The sequence below is a fragment of the Ambystoma mexicanum genome, chromosome 1q (genome assembly GCF_040938575.1).
Source record: "Ambystoma mexicanum isolate Mex_15411 chromosome 1q, UKY_AmexF1_1, whole genome shotgun sequence".
Lineage (NCBI taxonomy): Eukaryota > Metazoa > Chordata > Amphibia > Caudata > Ambystomatidae > Ambystoma > Ambystoma mexicanum.
The window spans coordinates 265,232,653-265,253,016 of record NC_090922.1 but is presented as its reverse complement, the minus strand read 5'-3'; the positions used below and the strand labels follow the sequence as shown (position 1 = coordinate 265,253,016).

At 47.2% G+C, this 20,364-nt stretch overlaps 1 protein-coding gene across 2 annotated transcripts in view; it reads right to left on the bottom strand.

Annotated features, from left to right (window-relative positions):
• PLCG2 (phospholipase C gamma 2) overlaps positions 1-20,364 on the bottom strand; it is a 953,330-nt gene that overhangs the window by 81,332 nt on the left and 851,634 nt on the right. For both annotated transcript variants that reach the window (XM_069638435.1, XM_069638443.1), the window contains exon 27: positions 5,039-5,248. In XM_069638435.1, coding sequence (XP_069494536.1) covers positions 5,039-5,248 — 210 coding nt within the window. The remainder of the gene's footprint in view (positions 1-5,038; positions 5,249-20,364) is intronic.

Genomic DNA, 20,364 nt, shown 5'->3' with positions numbered 1-20,364 from the left:
TGTCCCCCGCAACACCCTGCTCACTATACTGTAAAGTATAGTGGGCGGGGTGTTGCGGGGGACACCCCTGAAGCCCCCGTGTTTTTTTTGCGGGTGTGTTGCAGGGATGTCCCCCGCAAAAACCCCGCTCACTATACCACGCAGTATAGTGAGCGGGGTGTTGCGGGGGACACCCCTGCAGCCCCCGCAGTCTTTTTTTTATTTTAAACTTACCTATAATGCTACCACCAAAGGTTCGAACTTTTGGTGTTCGAACCTTTGGTGGTAGCATTTTTAGGACTTTTTGACCATGCAAACTTTTGCATGCGGTCAAAACGTCCTAAACCTTATCGTATACGTGGTATACCTTTCTAACATTGTCAAAGGTCTGCCTGTGTTTTTTAAACCTACCTGGTCTGAGTAAATAAGCATGGGCAAGAGGTTCTCCAACTTCAGCATCAGTATCTTGGTGAACATTTTGAAATCCAAATTAAGCAGACCAAGGGGCCTATATGAGCCTCACTTTGACAGGCCATTCCCTGGTTTGAGGATTATAGCAACATTGCCTGGAACATGGTTTTAATAATCTCTCCCGATTGTTGAAACTAATTAAATAGCTTTTGAAGGGGTTCTATCAGAATGACTTAGAATTCTTTGTAACCCTGGCCTGTGTATCCATCTCGCTCTGGGGCCTTGTGGGGTTGGACAGAGGAAATTGCGTGATGGATCTCTTCCTTTCAGATTGGGCCCTCAAAGAGAACCCTTTGTTCCTCTGTTATAGATTCCATATTGGCATATTCTAGATATTTCTTTTTGTGTTCTCAGCAGTGTTCTTTGGCAATATAAAGCTTGCTATAGAAATAGTGAAATGCTTCTGGATTCTCTTTACTACTATTTTGAAGATCTCCTTCTTCTGCCTTAATCTCATGGATGTTCGACCTGTTGATTATCGCCCGCAAGTTGTGGGCCAACATTCTGTCTGTTTTGTTACTTCTTCCATGGTATTTCTCCTTCTGATTTAGCAGTTCTTTCTGCTTGATAAATAAGTATAAAGTTTAATTATCCCCTGTCCATTGTATATTTTTCCCAAATCTTACGTGAACCAGTTATTTTATGTTGTTTGTCTAATTGTAGTAATTCAGAGGTTAGTTTCTCTTATTCTCAGGTCTCAATCATGCTCAGAGCTGCCCCTGCTGATATAATATGGCCTCTCGTTACTGCTCTAAATCTGTCCCGATTTTTACTGACATGAGTATCTGCTGTGGGGCTCAGACACTCTAAAAGTACGCTTTTATGTGATCCTTTATTTCGGCAGCCACTGCTTGATCCAGAAGTAGATAAACTGGCAATATACAGGTAAGTTTGCATCTCTTCTGACACATAAGTGCTGTTCCAATCGCACCAGACTATGGTCTGAGAACGTTAGGGGGCCTATCTTAATCTTCATCCCCCGTTCGTGTAATGATTTTCAGGTTATGAATTAGTTATTCTAGTAAAAGTAGCATGCACATGCCAAGCCATGTACGCCAATTCTCTTCTACCCCTATGTCTTCAGAGTATTTTTAAGTTGTTTAGTCACCTCCTTGTTTTGAGTTCCATGCCTCCTAGAATGATCCAACCCTCTGCTCATGATAATATTCAAATTCCCCCCAGGATCAGTTCCCCCTCTGCCAGATAGGAGTTTAATGGGAACAGGCTTAACAGAAAAGTCTGCTGTCCGGTGTTTGGGGCATAACAAGAGGCCAGTGTGATGCTATTCTTCTCCACTGTTCCCTTGATCAATAGGTATCAACCATCTTTGTCCCCAGTAAAATGTTGTATTTTAAGTGGAAGCCTCGCTTGGCCAGGATTGCCACTCCTGCTTTTTTTTAGCAGGGCTGGAGGCAAATAGGTCGGTTGAGTGTGCTCTACAGTGAAGCCTATTGTCTTCCCGTTTCAATAGGTGTGTTTCTTGGATATATCTCTGTTTGTCTGCTCTAGTAGTTGTATGCAGTGTGATCTTTTGTCTGGGGAGTTCAGCCCTCTGACATTTAGGGTTATTATCCTAATCATGCTTTTCTAGCTTAAAACACAGTGTTTAGCTGCTGAATACCAGCAGTCCCATATTTTACTCCCCTCGCTGCCTGACGAGTAATTCATCCATCCTCAGTGTATCCCTGAGTTGCCTGGACCCTAGCGTGTACCAATATGTAAGGTTCCTCTATCTCCAATGGTATATTTTGCAGATTGTATACCCGCAAATACCCCTAACAAGTAACACACAGAATATTTAACACTATTCATAGGGTATGGGGTCATACCATAGGGATTCTGCCGACCAACCCCAGGCACATGTACTTCTGTGTTGCAACTCTGGTGAGCTCATGAGATTGTAATCTCAGCGTCTCATCCTTTCAGCCACAACCGTCTCTACAATCATACGCCAGAGACAGCTTACATTGGAACGTGCTAAATAAGATCTAGTATCATTCGGGGGCAAGGTTTGCTGCCCCTCGAGGGGAATGGGGCCACCTCGACTTAATCTCCTCTCTCTTTTCCTAGATTTCAATGGAGTTCAAAGTCAAAGTCCACTCATTTCAGATCTGGTTGCAGAGGCTGGCTGGTTATCCGTTTGGACTGGAGGTATCTTGAGTGCTTTGCAGCCTTTCTCCAGAGTGGATATCTAGTGCTAGCTACCTTTGTATCCAAACATCACACCCATTGGGTGTAGCCAACCTTCATGAGTTTGTCGTTTAGTCTTCTGCGCTGTAATGTTGCTCCTGATAAGTCTTGGAATAGTTGTATTTGAAATTCAAGGGGTCACTGGTCTCTCACCACTTTCGGAATTTATTCTTAAAGTGAAGGATTGGGGCTTCAAGAGTACATCCCGCAGTCTCTGCACATCTTTTCCTAGGAGTGCAACAACTCGATGAGACCTGCCCAGCCCCATATGGTGCTCAAGCTCCCTGTGTGGCAGCGATTTGGGGCATCTCATCAGAGATTCTAGGTCATTACCTTTGCATCTTTTTTTTAAAGAATTTTAGCCGGATGTTTCCCATTGTGATCTATTTTCGAGGGCCTCACACTTGGACTTCCATCAAGTCATGCAGTGAATTCAATCCGGCCTGTAGCTTTGGTAATTTATCTGTGAACTCATTGGGCGTTTGTTTTGTTGTCTCCAACCTACCTCTGAGATTGGCAACTTCCAGCTTTATTTCAGCCGTATTGTTAGCAGTCTCTCTCTTCCTTCAGGGTAGAAAGTCCTAGTTTTAGCGAGTCTTGTAGTTCCTTCATTGATCTCATTTGGTCCTCTTCATTGAATTTTACTGGGGTATTGGTTTGATGCCTCTCTCCCATGCTCATATATCTGGTTTAGCTCGTCCCGTCCTGGCTTCTTTAGGCAAGGGGTCAGACCCTGTTCACCACCTTCTTCCTCTGCTTGCTCACAGCACCCGCCCTGTGTTTAGAACCTCCAGGAGTTCCCTTCCTGTGTTCTCTTTCTCACTTACCTAGAGTTGTGGTGCGCCCTTTTTTGCAGAACTCCTTGCGCCATGTTTATGTCTCCTTTGAATGTTTATAAAAGGGCTGCATTGTGTCTGTGCCCTGTAGTGGTATGCTCAAGAGTCTACTCGATTTTCTCTTAGTGGTCACTGGTTTCCAAACATCAGGCCGCCTAAGGGATCTGATCTCCCCGCATTCTCACCATTCTCAGCGGGCTATCCCAAATTAGGAGGAGCGCCGCTTTCCAGCTCAGTCTTCGGCAGTGCACTGCACCTGCGATCCGCTTTCACGGTGCGCGCCTTTCTTCCATCTTTATTGACTGGTGCTGGGCTTGCGGTCCGACTCAGTGCCCTACATCTCCATTAAGGAGGCAGCGCACCTCAGAGTCAGACAGCAGGTTTAGATACGTCCGCTGCACCACTCAGGTGGCCACACAACCCGGACACCGGGAGGGAAGAGTGGGACAAAGGCCGCAGCTTCCATAGCTGCCTGCAGATGGAAAGGGTGCTACTCCTCCCTCCTGTACACTGTGGATATCCATAAACCAAGCTGCTCATCACCTCTTCCAGTCATGTTGTGAGCAGGTGGATTAACGGGAGCTCACCTAATTAGCGTTAATTTTCTATCACTACCGGACATACCCGGGTCTGTGCAATTTTGATTGGTTTCAATCCAAAGTGCAAACAATGCACGAAAATCTGGGTGTACCACCATGTGGGTGCATGGTGGGAGTATTTTCCATGGATTCTGTAGAGATCCCTCAGTGTTTAGCACATGCTAAGATCTGGAGGATTTCATAGGCATCCATTGGTTTTCCGCCACCCTCAAAATACGACACTGGCTGAAATGCATTTGGATTTGGCAGCCGAGGCAAAGGAGTGCGACAGAAACGTAAATTGTGTTCCCAGCGCAGTCTGTCTGTCAAATTCTAAAGTGGTACCTGAGGTGTAAAAAACATGTGTACATCTTGTAGTCATGTTTTTTATGCATAATTTCTTCTCCCAAGACTTGTAAAAGGATGCCCACATTATGAACCAGGGACTGTGCCACCCTTACCCAACTACGAAATGGGAGTGTCAACGTGGTCCTAATTGGGCCTTTAACGGTAGAATTTAGGAGATCATGTTTATTTAGGGAAGCACAACTGTTCAGAACTCTGCCTTCCTAAACACTCAAGGTCTAAAAAATGACGGAAGTAAGGAAACGAATAAATAAAAAAGACAAATACAAGCAAGGGCTACAGTGTGTGGTAGGAAAATCAGAGAGAAATACGGCCAAAGAACATACAACCGTTACCGTGTGCTTCAAAAGAACAACTGTAAACAGAGTGTGTACAAACAGCACAGTCCTTGGTTCATCTCTAATTCACAAAGCACATTCAGTAGTCGTGTTAGTGGGAAAGTGGTCTGAGATCTCCAATGCTGCCCAACCTGCCGAAATTAATGTACTTGAAAGCACATACCCAATATTCACTGTAGTAACTTACATACACATCCACGGCCGGGGATCTCCAGTATCTACAAGAACCAAAAGTCATGAAACAAATACACAACGTTGACAAGCAATTGCAGTAGTTTACCTGGAGTTTGAAAATTGAGGGCTACCATTTGGGAGCCACAAATCCAGAGGCGGAAGGGGTCATAGTTCGAAGAGTCAACACGTTGTCCTTTCGGATAGACCCTGGTTAGCCCCTTCCGGTTGTAAATAAGCAGCTCCTGCGCTCTCTGCTTTGCAATGCTGTCTGCTTTAGTCTCTGCGAAAGATCGGATTTCTCTGAAGTCAGGCTTAGCTGAAAGATCAAAAAAAGACACGTCAGTTTTATACTTCTTTAAACACACGTCACCTGTTACGACTTTAAGACCAGTGCTCATCTCTGCAGCGTGCAAATTCGAGAACATGGTTTGGTTTTTAAAAGGTGGCGACACCTTGGGCAAGCTAGAAGGCGGGGCGTTTGTCTCGTGGATTTTCTGTTCAGAAGAGGCAGAGGGTTCCTGGCCACTTCTGGGCGCCGATAGTTGACATGTGCAGATCCCTGGCAGTGATACAGCAAATTGAAAGAAATAGAGCATCCAGCAACTTCTGATACGAGTAGTACTCGTAGGCTAGATTTCCACCTACACCAACCCCGCTCAAACACTCAAACCGCTAAGATAGACAAGTGAATGTTAGCATGTCCCACACCGTTGATAGAAATGTGACTGTTAGCATGTGCCACACCTATATGGAATCTTAGACATTAGCGTGCCTCACATCTAGATAGGATCGTGAATATCAGCATGTGCCACTAGCGTGCCTCACATCTAGATAGGATCGTGAATATCAGCATGTGCCACACCTAGTTGGAATCTTAGACATTAGCGTGCCTCACATCTAGATAGGATCGTGAATATCAGCATGTGCCACACCTAGATGGAATCTTAGACATTAGCGTGCCTCACATCTAGATAGGATCGTGAATATCAGCATGTGCCACACCTAGATGGAATCTTAGACATTAGCGTGCCTCACATCTAGATAGGATCGTGAATATCAGCATGTGCCACACCTAGATGGAATCTTAGACATTAGCGTGCCTCACATCTAGATAGGATCGTGAATATCAGCATGTGCCACACCTAGATGGAATCTTAGACATTAGCGTGCCTCACATCTAGATAGGATAGTGAATATCAGCATGTGCCACACCTAGATGGAATCTTAGACATTAGCGTGCCTCACATCTAGATAGGATCGTGAATATCAGCATGTGCCACACCTAGATGGAATCTTAGACATTAGCGTGCCTCACATCTAGATAGGATCGTGAATATCAGCATGTGCCACACCTAGATGGAATCTTAGACATTAGCGTGCCTCACATCTAGATAGGATCGTGAATATCAGCATGTGCCACACCTAGATGGAATCTTAGACATTAGCGTGCCTCACATCTAGATAGGATCGTGAATATCAGCATGTGCCACACCTAGATGGAATCTTAGACATTAGCGTGCCTCACATCTAGATAGGATCGTGAATATCAGCATGTGCCACACCTAGATGGAATCTTAGACATTAGCGTGCCTCACATCTAGATAGGATCGTGAATATCAGCATGTGCCACACCTAGATGGAATCTTAGACATTAGCGTGCCTCACATCTAGATAGGATCGTGAATATCAGCATGGGCCACACCTAGATGATACTGTGAATGACAGCAAGTACCACACTAGGTTGGAATTGCAAACACTGGCCATAGTCACATCTAGATGGGATTGTGGATGGTGGCAGGGGCCACAGCTGGAATGCCATGCCTAGACAGAAATATGAATGTTAGTGTGTGCCACACTTAGATAGATATGTGAATGTTAGCTATGCCAATTAACCAATCCACTAACAATTTCACCCCTATGCATACACCTCTCAAACTCTAACCAAACACAACCTCAAGCCTATACACACAACAATCTGCACAAACCTCTCTACACTGCAACAACACAACAAACCACACATAGACTCACACAACAGTACACGATGGCTACCGACCATATAACACCCCAAGCCCAGCCAACGGAGTTAACCGGGTTGAGACTGCCAACACTTTTCCAGCTCATTCCCACTAACTCACCCATGCCCTCCCTTTTTTCAGAGCCGCCAGAGCGCCAGGGGACCACTCCGGTGGTGATGCACCATAATTTGCCATTACATTTCCATGTGTCCTGTCACTCGCCACTGGAGACACACATTCACAACTTATAATGCATGTTCATCAATGATGTTTGTAAAATCGTTGAACACCTAAACCTTGGCCAGGGAACTGAGTAACCAATGCATCAGTGTCAGTGCGAATGGCAGCAAAAAGTGGGGCACTGTTGAAAAACAGAAGTATTGTGTCACACCCTTTTCAGGAAGAATGCTTTTGGTATAACCCAGCTATTGGCAAAGTGGATGCTGCAAGTCTGAATCCCTATTGCAGTATAAACCCATATCACACTACGGTGTGCGGACAGTACCTCCAACATCTAGGTACAATCCTGCCAAACTCCTAAAAAGATTAATTTACCATCTTACGTCCACCCAATGACGTATTGTCAAGAACGGTCACCTGCTGGAGGTACTAGAGTCACCTTACCAGAGGCCATGAAGGACTGGCCAGTGCCTAAGACCAGGGAGGGTCATGGTCTACCCACATAGGTGAAGTTCATAGGAGTAATTTGCTAAAAGAGCTCAGCAACATGGCTGAGCCCGTTAAGCCTAACATCAAGCACAAATCTTTGGTTGGAGGTCAGGAAATCCTTTCACAACTTGAGTACAGCAAGCCATTCATGGTTCAGTCTGACAAGGGGGGTGGCTGTGCTAGTGCATTCACAGAGGAGCGTGTTCGATGAATAGCAACCAAGGAATTGATCTAGACAATTTTTCACCCACCTGAGTGCAATGATTTCGTCAACCCGCAAGAAAGCTGCAAAAACAAATCTTCTTTTTGCAAACTGGTAAATTGATTCCTGTTTCAGTGGTGAGTTCCACATACAACCATCAGCAACCTACGCGGACAGTCAAACACAGTTGTGCACTGGCTGTATGGACGGCCTTAATTGAGATTTGATCATGGTCTGTCTCTGATCCCTGTGGAAATCGCCACTGAAGTAGCATTCAACTAACAGGCACTGTTAATTAAGTTTAAAAGGGAACTTCACGTTAAAATAGGGAAAGGTTCGATGTGGTTTCATCAACCACATTTAACTCAACTGCCTTTTGTTCGACTACTGTTGGTAATCCACATTTTATTTTTAATGGGGGTGGCACACATACTCCTGCTCTCACCTAGCCCCCCTCGTCAGCTCGACCCTCTCTCTCTCCCACTCCATAATCCCCCCATTAACCCACACATACAAGAGTGACACAAAAGGTGGTCCGGTAGGTGTGGTCGGCAAAACCACAGATGACCGTCCCTAATACATGAACCGACAGGAAATAACTGTGAATCATGGACAGACCATTAACAAATGTACCATGGGCCAAAATCAGTGACCAAAGAGTGATGACCATGGAGCCACATGGACAACTATATATGTCCATGATTCCGTGTGCAACTATGTTTATTAAAGATACCTTGATACCTGCAATGACTTCCTTTTCCAAGCTGATGTGGGTCCACTTATCTCCATCCGCATCCCCACCCACCCTGCCCACCAAAGTAAACAAGCCATTATTATTATCTTCCTTTAGTTGCCTAATCATTGCTAGCCAACAAAACCACAAGATGGGTGCTTGGCGCTTATGAACTACCCCTTCTTAAATTATGTTATTAGGACCAAGAGCCATGCCATAACAGTTGGCTCGTTTTCTGTTCCAGGGTGCAAAAGGCTGTACATTCCTGGTGCACACTCTGTTCAGACAAGGCACAACGTGTTTGGTTGGAGGGCATGAGGACGGTGACCAGGCGGTAAGTTCAGAGGCATTCAGCCATTCCTTCTCCTGACACAGACACACCCTTCATATCTCCAAATGTGGGACTGCACAAGTGAGAAGGGCTCAAAATATCCACCAATTCTAGGTGAGATAGGGGATGCATCCACAGTCTCTAGTCAAGGCTAGTGGAAGAATGTATGCCAACCTAAGGAAATCACATTTTAGTGGCACCTTACTTTAGCACCAAGTTTGAGGTTTTTAGGTCCACAATTGTAGTTTCCGATCCACCTCTGCTTGTGCATGTCTATGAAATTGCCTAGAATTGCCGAATTCTATCACCAGCCCTGTTTCAGCTATATCCATTTCTTGCTCTTTCTTGTCTCATGACGACTAACTGGCTAACTGCCAGCCAAATATTCTTCTAAGGCCTTTCTAACTGTCTCCTAGCCAGTCACCAAATAAAAGTGGACTTTGTCAGAAGTGTGGAATTGTGGAAGAAGCATTTAAACTAGGAAAAAGCTTGAGAAAAATAAGGAACGAGTTACTTACCTGTAACTCCTGTTCTCCAGCATTGGTATATTGTATGGATTCACATGCTTATGAATATTTCCTGTCATCAGCCTGCAGATCCTCGGTAATATTAAAGCAGTTTTGCTTTAAAGTTTAAAAAACTGCTTGTAATTTATATAGCTATTGCTATCACTTTGGGTCATACTGCCCCAGCCAATGATATCAGTCCTCGTTAGCTCCACCAATGGTGGCCATCTTCAGATATGTAAGTTCACGTAATGTGTTAGTAGGAACCAAGAAGAGAGCCATAGAGGGGTAGGAGGGAGGGTTGCATGTGAATCCATGAAAGATACCAATGCTGTAGAACAGGAGTTACAGGTAAGTAACTTGTTCATTCTCCAGCATTGGATCTTTCATGGATTCACATGATTATGAATACGATTACACAGCAGGATACATACACGACCAATGGGAGGTGGTACAGCTCTACAGAAGCAATGGAAACTCACTGCTGGACCACACACCTTAAACAAATTGGTTGCAAAGCACTGCCTGAACAACACAGGACTCCTCCTTAGAATCCCTCATGCAGCAGTCCTGCAGATTCCAAGCAGGGAACACCAAAAAGAAATGCTGCAATAGAAGCCACAGCCTGGTGGAATGCGCCCTTGGTCTAAGTGGTAGAGGCCTGTTTGCAAGCCGATGACAATGGAAGATGCAGCCAGATAGCCACCTGGAAATGGAAGCCTCGAACGGGCCTTTCCTCGCTCAGCAGGTTCAAATGTGACAAAAACATGTGAAGTTCTGCGAAAGTCTTTCGTGTGTGCAATAGAAAACGTCAAAGCACGAACAAGGTCCAGCGAGTGCAATGCCATCCCTGCAGGAGAGGCGGAAGAGCCAAGGAGTACAGGCAGAACCAGAGGCTCATTTAGGTGAAAAGTTGCTGGAACATTTGGCATGAAGGAGGGATGAGTGCGTAGCACCACCATGGACTGGTGAAAAGTCAAGTATGGAGGCTTGCAGGAGAGAACCTGTAGTTCCTCCAACATGTCTGGCTGTAGTAATAGCCGCCAGAAAAGCGATATTCCCTGATATAAACTTTAACGGAGCCTGGTGTAGAGGCTGAAATGGAGGACCCATTAACTTGGAGAGAGCCACATTAAGCTCCCACGCGGGTGCTACGGCCTTTACCGGAGGGAATGTCCGGAACAGACACTCAAGGAACTCCATAATCAGTCACAGAGAACACAGGGAAGGCTTTCCAGCTGTGCAAGTAATGCGAGAGATAGCCACAAAATGGACTTTAATGGATGCGTGTGCAAGCTCTGCTTCCGCCAATGACAGAAGATATGGCAGGATTTGATGAGCCTAAATGCGAAGAGGGTTGATTTGTTGAGAATGACACCATATAGTAAAGCACTTCCACTTGTGCTTGTAGCAGGATAGAGTAGATGGAGCTCTAGCCTTTGCCAGAATCTTTCTGCATTTTAAAGGTAATGCAAACTGTCCAAATTCTAGGGCTGCAGGAGCCAAGTGGTCAACTTCAGGGAGGCTGTGTCATGATGCAGAACAGACACTCCGTCTCTGGAGAGCAGGCCCAATAGAGAGGTAGCTTGACGCAAGGGTCCACCGACAGATGAAGGAGGTCGGAGTACTAAATCTGACAGGGCCATGCCAGAGGACCATACGGCAGTGATTTTGTTTGAGTGTATTTAGCAATCACAGTAGAAGCGGAATTGGAGGGAATACATAGAGAAATGGGTCCTCCCAGGGGATCGAGAAGGCGTGCCCTAGGCTCCGCACTTGAGGATATCAGATGGCAAACCGGGGGCACATGGAGTGGCCCACTGTGGTGAACAAGTCGATCTGTGGGTGACCCCACTTTGAGAAGAGAAGAACTTGGCTCTGTTGAAGCTCCCATTCATGGCAGGATCATAGCTCCCTGCTGAGGGAATCTGCAATGGTATTGTGGATCCCTGTCAGATGACACAGAATGAGAAACATGCTGTGTGATAAGGCCCACTTCCACAGCGCTTGCACTTTCTTGCACAGTATGGGAGAGCAGGTTTCACCCGGCTTCCTGATGTAGAACATGGTGGTCGTGTTGTCGGTGAATATGCGCACCACCTTGCCCTGTAGTTGGGGTTTGAAGGACTTGAGGGCCCAGAGCACCACTCGTAGCTCCAGGACATTTGTTTATTTGTTGTGCCTTTTCTTGTGACTGCCATATGCCATTGGTGTGGTATTGGCCTGTGTGGGCTCCCCACCCCTCCAGGGGGCCATCTGTTGTTTAAGTGATCTGATGTGTCAGGAGGTGAAAGGGAGCGCCCTGCGTGAGGTGCTTGCGATGATTCCACAAATGGAGAGTCAGCGGGAGCATTGGAGTGAGGGTGATCTTGTCGTTCCAGGAGCCCGACCCTTGCTGACACCTAGCATCCAGAAACTTCTGGAGAACCCTCATATGCGGTCTGCAGTGAGGAACCAAGGGATGCAAGAAGACATCATCGCTAACAGTGATTTGATGGAACAGACTTTGGTAACCTGTAGCGTGGACAGCTGCTGAATCTTGTGGAGAATGGCGCTGACCCTTTCCTCCAAGGAGGTAGCCAGACATGACAGTGCATTGAGTCATAAACCTAGGAACAGAGTGTTCTGAGATGGCGATACGCATGACTTCAGAAAGTTGATGGAGAATCCCAGAGAAGTGACGCATCGGATGGTCTCTGTGGTGTGCTGCAGTGTTAGTGGCCGTGAGGGGGCACGCATTAGCCAGTCATCTACTTAGGGGTAGATGTAGATGGCTGTGCAGTGGATATGGGTAGCCACCGGAACTAGGAATTTTGTGAAGACTCTTGGCGCTGATTTTAGGCCGAAAGGTAGAGCTTTGAACTGGTAATGCATGCTTTGTACCAGAAAGCGAAGGAAGTATCTGTGCGATGTATGAGGATGTGGAAGTAGGCATCCTCCCAGTCCAGGGAGGAAAGGAAGTCTTCCTGTTCTAGCTGGTCGAGAACATGTTGTGGCGTGACCAAGCAGAACCTTTGCGGTTTTAGGAACTTGATGAGCTGTCTGAGATCGAGAATGGGTCCCCACCCACCAGACATTTTCTCACCAGGAAGTAACTGGAGTACAGCAACAGCTTCCATAGCCACCTTTATTTTTTACCAGGGTCCAAACTTCCTATAAGAGGAGGGGCAGATGTTGTTTCCTTTTCTTTATTGGTGGAGTAGAAGGGCATTTGCCCAGAAATCCGAGAGTGTGACCCTGGCAAACAATGCTGAGCACCCATTTGTGGTTGGAGATGTTGCGCCATTGATCAACAAACTGCTACAACTGGCCTCCCACTGGGGTGCTGAAGTGGGGCCTGGGTCCTGATGATGGTCAAGCTTGCTTGGGAGTTTGCGTGCAGGTGGAAGCTCTGCACCTTCGCTGCATACCTCTATACACTTGCAACCTCCCTCGGTATGTCTCCTGCGAAGTAGTTCAAGATGGTTGGCGGTTTGAGGGTCGATAATCCCTGGAGGTTCTGGAGAATTGGCCCCTAATGGATCAAAAGGACTGTCTCCGCTGCTGCAGGGTGCCTAGGTAATGGGCTGTATCCGGGTCTGCCTTGATTGCCTAAAGGGTCTTGTCAACCTTTTTTCCCAAAGAGGTCCACTCCATCAAAGGGCATGTCTATGACTTTTGACTGTGCTTCAGGATGGTGGATTCTAACCACCCGTGGTGCCTCAGCACCGCTCCATTAACAATCTAGTTGAAACCAGTGTCAACTATATCTAGGGCTATGCTGATGGCATGATCTGACGCAGCCTCTCCTTCGTGCAATAAGGCAAGCATTTCAGCCTGTGTATCATTCGGCAGGAAATCAAATATCACAATTCCCTGTCATATCAGAAGAGAATAGCTAGATAATTGGCTGCCTTAATGGCAGAGGTGGCCATGGTAATCACCTGCTTCCCAAAAGCATCCTTCCTTGTTCGGTGGCACCATGCATGGAGAAGAAGGGTTGGCTGATCTCTTCCTTGTTGCATCTGAAACTACAGAGTCGGCATGGCTGAGTACGAGTACACTCGGGTGTAGTATCCAGAACTTTATACATTTATTCTCCATGCAATTCTTTTTTGGAGGAGCAGAGAATGGATATTCCATAACAAACAAACCATCCTCCCAGATGTCATCAAGCATAGGGATGGCTGCAACTGATTTTCTGGAGGCTTCATGCCTCTGAAATAGGAAACCCTCCTTCCTCCGTTTTTCCAGAAAGTGGTCGAGGAGTTTCACAGCACGTGCGAACCGTCTCACCTGGTGGTGAATCTCGGTAAAGAAGATCAGCGGTCTCCTCCCTATCCGCTGGAACCAGATCATGATACTCATCCTTAGTATATGTATGCTGGTACGTGTCTGTGTCCGGACTGGTATCTGGGTCCCCGAGGGTTGCCACTAAGACAGAGAACAACTGAGGTGTTGGTGGAGGAGGCCGAGGTGGTGGAGTTAAGTCGTGAGAGTAACACTGGAGGGCTCCGAAGACACTGTAGCAATTCTGTGACCAAGGTTTGCAAAGTAGACAGTATGTCTAGTGACATACCCTTGGGTGCCGGTGGTGTTCCGAAGGGAACTGTAGGCATAGTAGTGGGTAGAACAGGTGCTTGCACTGGCTGACGAAGTGCTAGCAGAATTGGGCCAGGTGACCCTTCCACATCTTCCTGGTAAGAGAATAAAGCCTCCAGGGGCTTTTCTTCATATATGCTACCCTCTTGCAGCATTTGGACAGGTGGTGTCTTTAACACAGCAGGGTCCAGGGTGAAAACTGTCAAATTTCGTGACATTTCGGGCGTGTCAAATAGAGTGCTGGAGGCATCTTTTTTCTACACTCGCACCCCTGGGAAAATAAGCGATTACTGGCACCCGTCTGTGCAGTCATCAACGGTGCTGTAGATGATAATGGTGCTAATGCCGGTCTCAGAGGCAAAGCAATCCTGGTGACGGTAATAGTAGACAGAGCCGAGGCTATTGTGGATGGTGCAATCGTTAATGAAGACGTGGTAGATCCTGGTCTCTGAATTGTCGACAGGGTCATCAAAGCAAATGTCATTGGCGAATAAGATGGTGTCAAAGACGATTTGTGTCTGTGGCTTGTCGAAAGAGTGCAGCTAATCAACTGTGTCGCCATCGCGGATGTCGATGGATGTATTTTTTCTGCATCAGAATGAGACGAAGACGATAGTTTAGTCAAGGTCGTAGTCGTGGTCTTGGTCTCCGACGCAGTCATTGTGGACAGGGTAGTCGACAAAATGGATGGAGTAAACCGCACCCGGGCAGCCGCTGTTGTCGTCGATGGGGGACAGGGGCAGTAGTCGAGGTATGCGATTTATGTCCCTTCTTAGGTTTCTTCCTAAGGGAAGTGTCCTCATATGACCTCGACCTCTTAGCACCGGGAGTACATTCCACAGGCCTGCCGACCCTGGCAGAGGCATGACTTTGGACTGAGGCCAAGTCAGAGACCCTGCCACCCTCTTCCAGCCAAGTCACCAACCTTCGATGATGATCCTTTTGTGTTTTTTGGTGAAAAGGACTGGCAAAAGGACCGGCAAACGGAGCAGTTCTCCACATCATGGTCCGGGTGCAGGCGATACAGGCAGTTATCATGGCATTTGTCCACAAATACCTTTATAAGGCAACACCTGGAGCAGGGCCTGAACAGGCTTTTCTTGCTGGTATCCACCATGGCCATGTGCAGAAGGTCTCAAAATCGAGAAGAAGGCCTCACATGGCAAGAAGATCCATCGATGGTCTGGATCTTCACCGGCAACAGGTGCCTGCTACTGGTAGTCATGAAAGTGACGGAAGAATAAAATGATGAAACAAACGCTCTCAGAAGTAGGACAAAGGTCAATATGGATGGTACGGGTGAAGTATGTGGAAGGACGGAACGGATGATGTATGTAGAAGTAACGGGTGAAACTTGTGGGTGGAACGGAGAAAGTGGGATGATGGAATGGGTAAAGCTTGATCACAAGCACCTATGCTAAACCACCATATCACATCCCCACGCTTACTCTCTCCTTTCACCATCACTCAACTAGAACACAGCAATACTATGACACCATTGGGTATAGCTGTTCTCATACCATCACTTGCCTCATACTCCACATTATCCTAACTAAACACAGCTGGTTACGCACCCTCCAGCCTATTCGCTCTCCTCAAGCCTAACACAGCCAGAATCGGTCTAGATAACAACCTACCAGAACGAACACATACTCTTGATCTCCCAACCACCACACCTACCTCTAAGAAGCAGCTATCACACGAATGCCACACCTGCTGCACACATATCTGGTGCTCACATGCACCTTATGACTCTCTCTCTCTCTCTCTACTGACTTGAACTTCGGTTCCCGAGGGCGTTCAACAAACCAGCGCCTTGAGATCATACCAATGGTACATAAGGCGCTATATAAATGCAAAGTAACATAACATAACAATATTTCGTGGAGCGAAACAACAAGGACTCCCAACACATAAAGGTGCCATAAAAATCTGAAGATGGCAACTAGGGGTGGAGTTAAGGAGGACTGATGTCGTTGGCTGGGGCAGTATGACCCAAAGTGACAGCAATAGGCTATACAAGCAACAAGCAGTTTTTTCAACTTTAAAGTAAAACTGATTTAATGTTACTGAGGATTCTGTAAGAAATCAGGTATAAGACTCGGACACAGGATTTATTCTGGTGGTTGTTATAGACTTTTATTAATGAAAAAAGAGGGTTGGAGAAAGATCTATCTCGCTCTTTCACTACAAAGGGTTTTCGTGCCTCAACGAAAACTAAAGGATGTCAGTGTCAGAATGTCCAAAATTAAAGAGTTCTCCGTCCTGTATGCAGAATCCTAACCTGACCCTTACATGCTAAACTCAAAGTACAGTTAAAAAAGGATATAATCTTTAAACTGGCCATCTGTAGCTTTTTCCAAAGTTCCAGCACAATGTTCCAAAAGGTGGCAAAAATAAATAATCAAAGTTCCACAAACCTCGGAAGGTGGTTCCCTTCCACTGAGTCTCTCAGATTACTTTCATTTCACACTCACAATTCTCAGGAGGTATTTATCGTCTACTTAGTTCTTTAGAAACTTCATAGTTTACAAACACAATTGCTCAAGGGATATGGTTCCTCCCTTGATTTCTTCTCCACGATGTCCTATTTTCACAGTCCAGGGCTATGCTTCCCCTTTCCCCTGGATTTGCCACATTCAAAGTTATTTACATTCACACTCTATTATATATGAGAGTATGAGTCCCAGTCTCACAGTCAATTCACCTGGTGTATTCTCCTGCCAGGACTTTCTTACTTTCTTCACTTTACTTTTCCCCAATCTGCAACTGTCCAACCCAGGGGGCATGGTTCCCTTGCCCTGCATTTCCCACATTTAAAGGGGTGGGGATTCTTTCCCTTCTTGATTTTCACAATTCCACAATCATACTTCTTTTTCTCAGAATATGACATTTTCCAATACACAGGGTATGGCTCCCTTGCCCTGGGTTTCACACAGTCAAGGGGGAGTTCTCTTCCTCTCTTTGTCTTTCACAACAATCACATATCTCTCCTTAGAACATGCAGTTTTCCAATCCAGTGGGTATGATAGCCTTCCCCTGGATGTCACACAGTCAAGAGTTTCTGTTCCTCTTCTTGGCTTCCACAATGTATCCAACATTCCAAATCCAGGGGGCATGGTTGCCTTCCCCTGGATTTCACACACCTAAGAGGTTGTCTTTCCCCTTCTTGACTCGCACAGTCTCTTTAACGTTTGGGTGCAGGTCCCACATTCGCAATCACATTGCCTGGTATACTCTCCTGCCAGGGCTTTCACAATATTCACTTTCTAATTGAGTGCTGGTCCCAAACTTGCAAAAGGTTGCCTGGTATACTCTCTTGCCTGGGCTTTGATGTGATAAGTCATTCATAACGCGCCTGTACACACGTGTTTCTATGCGCGGGAAGACAGAGGGAGGACAAGACAAAAATCTTACTAGGCCCAGTGTCATTCAGATCATGCAAGTGCAAGAACGAGAAGTGCAAGGCGAAAGGGAGGAGGGAAGTGCAGGGGAGAGAGGAGTGGAAAACAGGGCAGCAATGTTCTCAGTAAGTGCAGCCAGGGCAGCGCGGCTCTGGGTAGTGCAATAAGAAAAGGGGACTGTAGGGTTAAAGTTACAGCCCCTAAGTACATGGTAGGCCTGGAGGCAGTACATGCAAGGGTGACTGATCAAGACAGAGCCTGGTACCCAGTGAGACTCTGAGGGTAGCCAAGCAACCAGTCGGTATAGCAGACAGGTAGGTCAGCAGGGGAGGGAGATAGAGAAAGCAGAGGGGAAGAGGAAAGTTTTGAGCTGCTTCTGGAACTTCAGTTGGTCCGGTTCAAGTTTGAGAGGGGCAGGGAGGCCATTCCAGAGAGAGGCAGTTGCAGAGGAGTGAGATCTACCCCCTACTCTCTGCCTGGAGAGGCGCCTAACCCTTAGAGAGTTGGAAGTACCTGAGCAAAGGTCTCGAGAAGGAAGGTATTTTGTAAGCGAGTGGTGGATTTAGTGCGGGCCCTGGCCCCAGAAAGCCTTGTGGACAATGCAAAGGGTCTTGAACCTAATCCTTTCAGCCACCTGGAGCCAGTGGAGAGATTTCAGGGCTGAAGAGATAAGGTCCCTGGGCTTGAGGCCAAGGATAAGTCTTGCAGTACTGTTCTGGATTAGTTGCAGTGGGCGGAGAGTAAAGGAAGGCAGATTGAGAAAGAGGCTGTTGCATTAGTCCAGCCTAGAGAGAACCAGGGCTCTGGAGACAGTGAGCTTCTGGGGGAAAGTGAGAAAGGGAAGAGTCCCTTTGAGGAGGTGCAGCTGGTAGTGGTACTTCTTGGCGATGTCCGAGATGTCCGCACTGGTCACCCTCTGAACTCGGGCCCAAGTTCCTGCATGTCCAGTTCCTTTTGCACTGCCTCCGGGCTCCCCAGCACCTAAGGGTCTGTATCTGCAACCCTAAAATCCCTTCACCCGCTGGCTGCACTTGTGAGTTAACTGCACTTCCCCCTTCACCTCCCCCCTCGAGCTTCTTCCTTCCCTCTTCCCCGCACTTGCGCGATCTGAATGACACAAGGCCTAGTAAAATCGTTATTTTGTCCTCCCTTGTTTCCCCCTCCTTGTCTAGTCGTGCCTAGAAACATTTGTGTACAGGCGCGTTATAAATGCCACATCACATCAAAGAGGACGCCAAGGTTTTTTGCCTCATAGGAAGGTGAAGGAAGAGGGCCCAAGGTGGGCAGCCAGAGTGAGAGAGGGAAAGCAGGGGTCCCAATGAGAAGAATCTCTGTCTTAGTGGCATTATGGCAGAGATGGCTGGAGGCGCACCAATCCTGAATCGCAGATAGACCGTCAGGAGTGAGCGAGAGAGGAGAGGAGGCTGAGGGGAGCCTGAAAGAAAGCTGAGTGTCATCCGCTTAACACTGAAAAATTGAGATCAGGTGTGTCAAAGGGGCCAAGTAGACGTTGAAAAACCAGGGTAAGAGTTTAGAGCCCTGGGCAACGCCACAGGTAGAGAGAGAGAGAGGTGACAGAGAGAAAGGGACCATGATGGACCTGGGAGGGGTGGTCCAAGAGAAAGGAGGTCAGGATGGCAAGGTTAACTATGTCGAAAGCAGAGGAAAGATCAAGCAGGATGAGGACAGAAGGAATTCTGGAATCAAGGTTTATGTGCCTCTGGCAGCTCTGAAGCCAGACTGATGGTCATAAAGGCCACCAACAGATTCAGTATGGAGAGTAATCTGGGAGATGGCCAGCTTTTCCAAGAGTTTGCCCAGTAAAGGGGTGAAGGAGATTGGCTGATATTTTGCCAGGCAGGTAGAATAGGCAGATGGCTTCTTGAGGAGGAGGTACACAAGGGAGTGCTTAAGGGGAGAGCAGTAGTTCCAGTGGCGAAAGGAACAAGTTACTTACCTGTAACTGTTGTTCTCCAGCATGGGTCTGGCATGGATTCACATGCTCATGAATATTCCCCGTCGTCAGGCTGGGAATCCTCGGTAAAGAAAAAACCAGTATCAGTTTCGTTTCTGATCTGTCTTTCGTAGTAATAACCAATCACTGGTCTCTGCGTCATACTGACCACAGCCAATGACTGCCCTCTACCTAAGCACCGCCTCTGGCAGCCATCTTCAGATTTGGAAGCACGTGAAGTGGCAGTATGACCAAGTGAAGAGCCGCAGAGGGGTAGGCGGGAGGGTTCGCATGTGAATCCATGCCAGACCCATGCTGGAGAACAACAGTTACAGGTAAGTAACTTGTTCCTTCTCCAGCATGGGGTCTGGCATGGATTCACATGCTCATGAATAAAGAATACATAGCAGTACACACATGCACAACCACGGGAGGTGGCAAAGGCTCAACATTAAGCATCACATCAACTCAACATTAAGCATCTTACCTCCTCACCAGGCTCACCTCAGGCGAACAGGTTGCGCAGCACTGCTTGGCCGACCCTGGACTCCTCCCTGGAATCCCGGTCGACGCAGTAGAATTTCGTGAAGGTGTGCGTCGACCTCCACGTAGCAGCCCTGCATATGTCCAGCAGGGGCACACCAGATAGGAACGCCGTGGTAGCTGCGATCGCTCTGGTGGAATGGGCTCTCGGACGGCCAGGCAGCGGTCGGTTTGCCAACCGGTGACAGTACATGATACAGCCGGAGAGCCATCTGGAGATGGAAGCCTTCGAGAGAGCCTTCCCCTGATTGACAGGTCCAAAGTTCACAAAGAGTTGTGACGTCTTCCGAAAACCTTTCGTGCGGTCCACGTAGAACTTCAGCGCTCTAGCTACATCCAGCGAGTGCAAAGTCCTCTCAGCCGGCGACGAAGGCGACGGGAAGAACACAGGTAACACCAAGGGTTCGTTGAGATGAAAGTCCGACGGTACCTTGGGCATGAAGGAGGGGTGCGTCCTGAGCACTACCCTCGTGTCGTGGAAAGTCAAGTACGGG